The 9267-nt window shown below is 35.5% G+C and overlaps 3 protein-coding genes across 4 annotated transcripts; 1 reads left to right on the top strand and 2 right to left on the bottom strand.

Annotated features, from left to right (window-relative positions):
* The first annotated feature begins 7 nt into the window (after positions 1–7).
* Positions 8–2181, top strand: LOC135793459 (putative protein tag-52). The gene is made up of 3 exons (XM_065304429.1): positions 8–844; positions 923–1512; positions 1572–2181. The coding sequence occupies exons 1-3, from the start codon at positions 166–168 to the stop codon at positions 1989–1991; spliced, it is 1689 nt and encodes a 562-aa protein (XP_065160501.1). The 5' UTR covers positions 8–165; the 3' UTR covers positions 1992–2181.
* LOC135793461 (uncharacterized protein F13E9.13, mitochondrial) lies at positions 2099–3629 on the bottom strand. Its single transcript, XM_065304433.1, has 4 exons — positions 3341–3629; positions 2826–3049; positions 2575–2774; positions 2099–2471 (listed from the first exon to the last, which is right to left on the bottom strand). Exons 1-4 carry the CDS (start codon positions 3492–3494, stop codon positions 2159–2161), a joined length of 891 nt encoding a protein of 296 aa, XP_065160505.1. The 5' UTR covers positions 3495–3629; the 3' UTR covers positions 2099–2158.
* Positions 3630–4432: 803 nt separating this feature from the next.
* Positions 4433–8446, bottom strand: LOC135793460 (bis(5'-adenosyl)-triphosphatase enpp4-like). 2 transcript variants are annotated; one of them, XM_065304432.1, is made up of 7 exons: positions 7920–8446; positions 7594–7734; positions 7387–7539; positions 7166–7337; positions 6838–7047; positions 6526–6780; positions 4433–5765 (listed from the first exon to the last, which is right to left on the bottom strand). In XM_065304432.1, the coding sequence occupies exons 1-7, from the start codon at positions 8265–8267 to the stop codon at positions 5590–5592; spliced, it is 1455 nt and encodes a 484-aa protein (XP_065160504.1). In that variant the 5' UTR covers positions 8268–8446; the 3' UTR covers positions 4433–5589. The 2 variants fall into 2 exon arrangements, with proteins under 2 accessions (XP_065160504.1, XP_065160502.1); XM_065304430.1 differs by having other exon boundaries at positions 4433–5768; positions 7920–8445.
* Between the last annotated feature and the right edge of the window lie 821 nt (positions 8447–9267).

Below are 9267 nucleotides of genomic sequence, written 5' to 3' on the forward strand. Positions count from 1 at the left end.
AAACTGTCTACCCCTCCCTCCATGTCCCGCCAAAATGTTTACCATGGTAGCAATTGTAAATGAACCTACAAATCGGTGATCATATAAAATAACTTTGTTGCCGGTGTCGTTTATAGTCACAGTTTTTTTTTCTGTTCTTCCTAAAACAGTGTAAAATAGTGTACCATGACTGATGATCCGAAGTTAAGGTCGCCGTGCAGAGTAAAGTTGGAGAGGACCGTATTACATACGCCCGCAAAACAGTTGGCATTAAGCGCAGAGCTGCGAAATGTAATCAACGAACGAAACATCCTAACGATAAATTCACGTAAGAAAATGTTATTCGAACTTGATCAACACGTCGCGAAGGTGAAAGAGGATAAAAAACTAAACACTCTGCAAGAAATACTCACTAGTGAACTGGCATATATCAGCCAGATTGAGATAATACAAGATTTTTTTATGAAACCCATCAGACATCAGCAGCTTCTTAAGTCAAATGAGTTCGAGACTCTTTTTAGTAATATTAACTCTATTTATAAAGTGAATGGGGCTTTGCTTGAAGAGTTGAAAAAGGATTTGATGTATTTAACTGGTGCATTTCATAAGATGGCTCCATTTCTGAAGCTTTATTCAGAATATGCTTTTAATTTCAAGCATTCCATGGTCACTTTGGATGAACTAATGCATAAGAATAAGGCTTTCAGTAAGTTTATTCAGGGACAGGAAACAAGGCCAGAGGTGCAAACCAAGTTGAGCTCTTTGTTGATTGCTCCCATCCAGAGAGTTCCAAGGTATTGCTTGTTAATTAAGCAAGTTTTGGATAATACTTCCCACAAAGATAATGATTACAAGATTCTTGAAGGTATGTCAACTTTTTTATAGTTTCTGGCTTCAATCCAAATTATTTCAAATTGTATTAAAATATATGTATTTTGAACAGAAACATATGAAAAATTGAATGATGTTGCTAAACATATTGATGCAACTGTTCAAGAACGCCAAAATACTGAAGCCCTTTTGTCCCTGGCCTCTAAAGTCAAGGATGGAAATACATTGATAATTAAGCCAGGACGTAGATTGATAATGCAGGGTGTAATGAATGTATATTCACCCAAAAAGGAAACTACTAAAATTTACATGATATTATTTAGTGATATAATCATGTTTTGCAACATAAAGAAGGAAATGATTGACCAACCCAATTCTCTTAAATGCATGAGCATTTTCCCACTATCGAAATGCATAATTTCCCAGAACGTGAACATGATGCTAGTGATCCGTTGTGAAGAGGAGTCTATGACACTTTATTGTGACTCGGACATAACTGAATGGTTTACCATTTTAAAGCAAACATTGAGAGGTTTACATAAGGATAGGTCAACATTAAGGAAGGGTAGTTCATCGCGACGACCAGCTGTCAGGTTTCATTTTGAGGCATACAAAGACTATGGAGTTAGTCCAAGCTTGAAAGGAATGCGCAAAAGGAGGCGTTTTGTCGACATCGATGATGAAGCCGATGCTGGACCTCAGGTATTGGTACTACTTTGATTAAAAATAAAATGTTTATAAAAAAATCGCATTTGTAACAGGAACAGCCAGTAAAGAGGACGAAAACAGTTGAATGCCGAAAATCAATCCGAACGATGATACCCAAACTAGTATTGAATCCAAAGACAATTTTATGCGGTAAAAAATCTAAATCACTTAATACAGAAAACAGCCCGATAACTACGGAAACCACTTCGGAAAGTATCGAAGAAAATGACAACAAAGACCAGAGCGCTAAAAAGGACACCTTATTTCCTCTCCGCGAACACTTTTTAGACAAAGAACGTGAACGTGAAGATCAAGTTGAGAGCAGTAATACGGTAAGTAACACATCCGTTGAAGCCTATCCAACAAATGTATTTGTATTCGGAAGGAATACAAATCGTGCAAGTACATTTTCCTTGGGGGGTATGCTGACCGGGCTTTCGAACTCTATTAAGAGAGTTATGGGTTTTCGTTAAACCTTTGCACTAACTGAAAAAGATGACTGTTGAAGCACCTTTTACATATGTATTACATAATTTATGTACGCTTCTTTGCGATTGTGCCTATAATGACAATGAAAGTATTTTATCATTTTAATTATATGCTAGTTTATTCTACATATTTATACAAAAAGAAATAGTAATTAAATTTCTTTTACAACTTTTAGGAATTGTTTGAGTCTCTTACTGTCAAGATGGTTTTGCCATTTACCATCTTCTTTAAAATATGATCCAATAATACAAGCGTCGGCTTCGCGATATTGTTCAAAGTTCTCCAAAGTTATTCCAGACCCAATCAAAACAGGCACGTTGCAATTTACCTTTAAATCTTTTAGTTCTTTTGGAGACGCAGGTCTCCCAGTTGCGGTGCCGGTAAGAATAACTCCGTCCGTGAGAAAGAACTCAGCCGCATGAGCAGTCTCCACCAACGAAACATCGCTTGTTACTGAATGTGAACTGAAACATACGAAAACAGTAGTAGCATCATATAACTTGCATAGATTCACTATGTGTGCCAGTTGTCTTTAACTTTGTCTTATTCTAAAGTTAGTTTATAAACCTGTGTTTCTTTTTGATGTCAGTAAATATGAGAACGTTATCGGCGTCGATTTGTTTGCGGTAGCGAAGCAAGTCTCCTGCGCAAGCATCTGTGTATCCTTCGTCGGCAACATGCCCGAAGACAAATCCTTCAGCTCGGATGTAATCGAAATTGGTACATTTCGCAACTGCAAGGGCCTCCTTGTTTCCTCCAGCTAGTATCTGTTAACTACTGTTTGAAAACGTGTATTATTTACAAATGCACATTATTACCTGCAAACCTAATGGTATGGTGCAGTTTGTGAGTAGTTGTACTTCGTGGCAAACGCGTGTCATGGCGGCAATTATTTCAGCTCCCAAGTTATTCGCCTGAATATAGGGAATATCGTGCATGTTTTCAACCAATATGGAGTCAATGCCAGCAGTGAGATAGATTTCAGTTTCTTTTCGGACTTTATCGATGATTCTTTGGAATTTTCCAGCGTACAATGGCGTACCTACAGAGAAATATTTTAATTTCATAAATTTTGACCATTTTTTTTATGCTACCAGTGTTCCAACACGTTCTGAGCCATAGTCTCCAAATTAAATACCAAATAAAATCTTTTAACTCGAGCTTAATTTTAATTAAGAATTAAGTCGATGTCGCAGTGATTTTTGAACAAGTTCAAAGTATGTTCAACGTCGTATCATAGTCGTGTTTCATCGTTACATTGCTCACGTTGATATGATTTCGCAGTAAGGCGAAGTAAAGAAGTCGTGCTTAAATTTTTAAAATTCAATCTCACCCGGCAATGCCTCTACGTGCAACATTCCGATAACCTGACATCGTCTGGTGGTAGTGGCAGCGGCTATGGCCTTGTCGAACAACTTGGTGAAGCGGCTCATCGTCGTACTCGTGCTCACAGAAATAACCACACATTCACACGCGATAATTCTCATAACTGAAGGCTATTACAGTCGACTCTCGTTAGTTCTAAACTCGAGGGGCTCTTAAAATATTACAAATTTTGGATTGTTTGAAATATCAAATGGTTCGAAATGTCTGAGAGAAAATAAATAAAATTTCGAATTATTAAGTGTTGATTAATTATTGTTTATTAACTGCTATTCTATAACAATGGCAAAATTTTAGAGGTACATTCGCATATATACATGAACGTATAATGTGAATGAATTAAAGCACATTGCTGCTGCTCAGACTGCTTAATAAGTTTTTTTTACAAAATACATACTTTATTACTAAAAGTTCTTTAAGACATATAAAATATAAAGCAGCAAGTTGCCTCTCCAAGCCATAAAATTCAAATCTGCGCCTCGTGCAACAAAAATTTACCGACTTATGGCAGTAAATGTGAAAATAGAGTGGTAAATTTACATTCAATTTACTGTTACAGGTGGGAAATGAACGGTAAATTCACATTTACCAAATGCAATGTCAAATGTATATCAGGAAAAGGTTTTACCCCCTAAAGCACATTTACCGTAACATATACACGGAATGCAGTAGTAAAAGTAGTAGTAGTCTGAGTTTTTATCTATGATGATTGTACTTCCATACATTCACTCTGGTAGGGATAATTGGCAAAATCTGACTAAAATATTTGGTTTATTATGTTTGTCACAAGAAATATATCGACATTTGAAAAACAAAATGAAAAAAGGCGAAGTTCACCGGGCAAGCCAGTAATTAGATAAATATTCTAAAGGAAAACAATTATATAACGTACACTTAAATTTAACTTTATTGGTAAAATGTAAGAAGAAAAAGTATATCACCAATAGTATGGTTAAATGGTTCAAAATGATAATCAATAACGTCGATCGTCATGTTATAGTATTTGGATGATGCAGAATATTCAGGTTGAAATACTCAGAAATCAACACGTAACGAGTAATATTTGCAAAATTACAGTAATATATTACAATATTCATGATTTATGCTATAAGGTTTACACTATCAGTTTATTGTATAAAGGTACCTTTATGAGTGGTTATTCAGATGAATAAAATCACATGAGTTTAAAAATAATTTTTTTGCTGAAAATGGCTCGTCTCTGGGCAAAAAAATCCTCAATACGATATTTCATAATGTTTAAGATTCATCTTACATCATAAGTTAATTATTGTTGCACTATTTCGCTCATCTATTCTTAACAAAACACATTGATGTTTCCAAAATATTTATGAGGTGTTACAATGTTAATTTTTTATAGCTTTATGAATAACAATTCATAAAGTAAAATTTGCTTCTATTTTCTTTTTTACGTTTTGGAAGTGCTAAATGTAACCGTATAATTTTAAATCTTGTAACCCTTGAATCTTTATATTGTCATTGGTTGCTTCAAACTTTCCATGTCAATAATTATTATGTGGTCGTTACTACCCAATTCAAATTATTAAGATAAAATGTGCCAAATTGTATCTGTGTGCGATTATAATACGTGAAGCGAATAAAAAACATCTTGGACATTTTTGTATTTGGTAGGAAATGTGGACGAATTCGTTGATTTGTTTTCATTGTGGTTACAATATGTGGCAAATATTTAGAAAACTAACAATTAACAATAGCAATATCACTAAAGATAGTTGTCACCACATTTAAGAAACAACCAATCTTTTTTAAGCTATCAAATTATCACAATTACAAAAGGGACCTTTTCGTTCATTCATATTTTACACATCTACTAAATTTATACCACTAATTACACTAATGATTGTGTGTGATCGAGGTTTATGAAAATCTCATTTAATTCGTCTTACTTGTAACTAATTGATTATAATATTGCTAATTTGCTAACTGTCGAGAAGCTGGCCTCTAAATGTTAACCTTTTTATGCTACTTATGTAGTAACTATATGAAATTAATCCCATGAGTGTACGTATTAGAATGCAATATACGCACATGTTTTTAAGTATCCCAATTTTTTATGCGTGTTACAAGCAATTTATCTTTGCATTCGTCAATAATTAACAATTACGAATTAATAATGAATGCGCCATTAAATTGTTACTCCGGCGACGATGTCTTTTTTACTCATGCTTCTTCGGACTCGAGAAGGTGCTGCGCCTCAATACCGGCGTTTGTGTTGAACGTTTGCGGGAAACGTTTATTCAGTGCCGCAATCGTCGTAATGTTCTGCTGCCGCTTGATTACAAGCAATGTGATGGCCGCCCCGCAGCTCACTAGCATTAGCGATACTATGACAGCGACTACTACAATCGAGAGAAATAATACAGAACAAATACTAGTGAGCCAATATATTAAAATTACTGACTATAGAAATATTATTTTGTGAGGTAATGTGGATGAGGCAATGAATGAAGCAATCAATAAAAACGATGTAACATTTCCGACGTATTTAATGTGAGTATAAAAACTTGTAGTTGAAGCAAACAGTACAAAAACCACACTACTCCTGCGCACAAACCAATGAAAACAAAAACACAAAGTAATACCCTGCCTACAAAGTATTACATACTAGTAAATAATAATGGGCTATCCACATAAAGTGTAAGCATTCAAATTTATAAACCCATTGAACTACACTGTGACAACGTCTCATTTTTAATACATGTTATAAAAAAAACTGATGTCATATGTGTGTAATTGGTCTTAACACTGTTCCCCTTACAAAGCGTGAAATTTATTCGGAAGCAGAGATGATGAAGTTTCATGCTAGTAATTATATTATATTATAAAGCAAGAACGCATGCAAGGACGAGCGAATAGTTTTTGATTTTGATTTTATTCCATAAAATATGAATGGCTCCAGTATATTGATGGTTGCCCAGCCAAATGTCAACAGGTTGAATAGGAACTAATATACTCTACTTTAAATGAAACAACATGCAACTACCTCCGACTTTCTATCTATATTAGTTTTTAAAATATGTATAATGTTAATATGTGTTATTTGGTTGCAGGATATGAAGGAATTAATAAGCTAAACTCGAGATTTTGGCTTTTTACCTGCTATTCCCAGCGTCGTGAAGTGATTACGTTCGGCTTGCGAGACTAGAATGGCCTTAATATTCGCCGAGCTGCCGTTATTAGCGACCGGCTTAATTTCTAAAATATCACAGAACAAATTGTACAAGTCGACGGTGTGGAACGGCGAAACCTTATGCTGCTTCTTGATCTTGGGGCCGCGCGCCATGAAGAATGGATGCATGTCCGTGTCTTCGTTGTCATAACCATGCACGCCAAATTGCGATTCGGGTGTGACTAAACATAAACGCAATGCAACACAATTTAACTACAGATATCAATTGAACTACTTACTGTTAATGTGATATTTCAAAGCGTATGTTTGCGCAGCTTCAGCTAAATCCTGAAAAGCATAGCCTGGATCTGCAAGTACAAAAATCGGTGGCGCTCGTCGATTATTTTTGAAGTGCCATTTGCTCGGTAGATCTTTCTTCCAATAAACCGAAAAGTTTCCGTGTTCCCTTGATGCCTGTCTTAAATTCTTGTAGGTTTCTTGCTCGAAATCTAGAAGAAGGTTTTAATAATGGCGTTTATTAAGATACGTATTAGCTAATTCGAAATCTTGAGCTGAATTTATACCGATTCAGAAATACTACTCCACACTATAGTTCAACGCACCTACCTGAATCTGGAATAATATGCAAGCAGGGCGAAGTATCGGCAATTTCATATGTGTTACTTTTAAGGAACTGAGTAATATTGATGAAATTTGGCGGACTAACAGAACTCATACCATGGTCGCTCAAATGAATAACATTAACATAATCAGCTAGGTCATTGGCTAACAATTGATCCTAAAACTTTCACTCTTACAAAATGTTCAAATAAGCATTACTACCTTACATCAATGTAGCGCGTAATATTATCCAGACGCTTTAACAGATTGAAAACTGTGTCTGATTCTGGACCATAGACATGCCCATGTGTATCTGGCTCTTCAAAGTATAACATAACAAGATTTGCAGGTTTTGTTGGATTTTTAATCCATGAAATTATCTATTAAGAAACAATTCGATGTAAAAGTAGAAATATATTTTATCAGGGACTTACAGTATCCACTCTTTTGTACCAGTCTGCATCAATGTCCCAATCTTGAATATATGTGATGTTTTTATTGTTGTACAAGTATTTTGCACCAGGCCACATCATTGACCCGGAGTATCGCCCGGCGCCCCTTATTTCATTCAAAGTCTAAAACAAAAAAATGCTAGTTAATATAAATCACTAAGTAGAATACATGTTTGATGAGACAAATCATAGTGCATAGTTTCACAAACATGGATACAAGAGCATCAAAAACATTATAATTTGGACACTACAATAAGTCCTTAATTTTGATCAAATACAGAAATGTTTTTATTAAGTATTTAACTTACCCAAATAGGAATAATATCATCTCTAAATCTCCACATTTCCTCACTCATCTTGATTACCCGTTTGAGTTTTGGATCATAGAAGGAGTTGCCTACAACTCCATGACTCTCTGGATATAAACCAGTAGCAATGCTGTGATGGTTAGGAAACGTCTTCGTTGGGAAAACATTTAACATGTAGTCGGCGTAGGTGCCCTCCTTACGCAGCTTATCCATGTAGAGTGAGCCATTCTTCTCAAAATAGTTGTATCTGAATGCATCGTATGACACCACGATCAGCACAGGATGCTGCGAGATACACGTTACAACGTCGAATAACGCATTCACGACCAACAAGAGCAGCAAAATCATGCCCGAGAATTCGATAATTTTGCTAATTTCACTGATTCACTCCGAGAGTTAAGGGTAAATCCAGTGATTGGGACTGTTGCAGTGACAGTGATGTTTTCTTCGTGTTGATTTATCAGCTGTTTCCGAATGACATGCGAGACGCTGCAGAGCCCTGCAGGATATATGTTGGCGACCACGAGTACACGACGCGAATGAGCGCAGAATATACAAGTATGGGCCATAAAATATGATCGTGTGAAGAATAGACATTGTGACTATTTTTGAAACACAACTCTTTAATAGTTTTGAAATATAAAAAAGATATTTTGGGAAAATTGTTGCTTTGGTGCATAATATACATTTAGTTTGTAATTTTTGAATTCATGTTACTAATATAGAACGCTTGTCTATAACAGCGTTTCCCAAACTTTTTAGACCGCAGGTCGGTAGATTTTGATTTATTTTTGCGACCCAGCTCATGAAAAAAATAAACAGTTTGACACTATTCTTAATCAATGTAATAATATGAAATAAAACATTTTTGGTTTACCACACATATGCCGTGACTCACAATAGTTTTATATTGTATCGTTTAACGACCGTGACATTTCGGATAAAACTATTAATAAAACTCAAAAAGTTGAAAACTGGGGTAGGGCGGACGTTATAACCGTAGATTACCAAATTAATTCTTCTTCTAATGAGCAAAGTTACTTAAAATACTTGTACTATTTTGTGCACTTTGTTAGGGTAGCGCTGGTGTCGGTCCGAAGCGCGCTCAATTGAATTATTCCAAGGTCGTGAAAAGCTGAATGTTACAATGTTGAACAGTATTGATCAGCCACCTTCAACTCCGGGTTACAGAAAACGACTCAATGTTGTCGCTATTTGCAGAGAGCGCTAGTAGTATAGTTGCAACGGTTGCAATATAGTTGCGTAGTTTAGCCATATGATAATCCCTCTAGGTGGCGCTGGTAGTTTAGTTGCACGACAGCTGTTTACCGTATGTGTTGTTATCATT

The sequence above is a fragment of the Atheta coriaria genome, unplaced genomic scaffold (genome assembly GCF_025399875.1).
Source record: "Atheta coriaria isolate IRGN ID8LTWV9N9 unplaced genomic scaffold, Caltech_Dcor_3.1 hic_scaffold_6_pilon, whole genome shotgun sequence".
Classification (NCBI taxonomy): domain Eukaryota; kingdom Metazoa; phylum Arthropoda; class Insecta; order Coleoptera; family Staphylinidae; genus Dalotia; species Dalotia coriaria.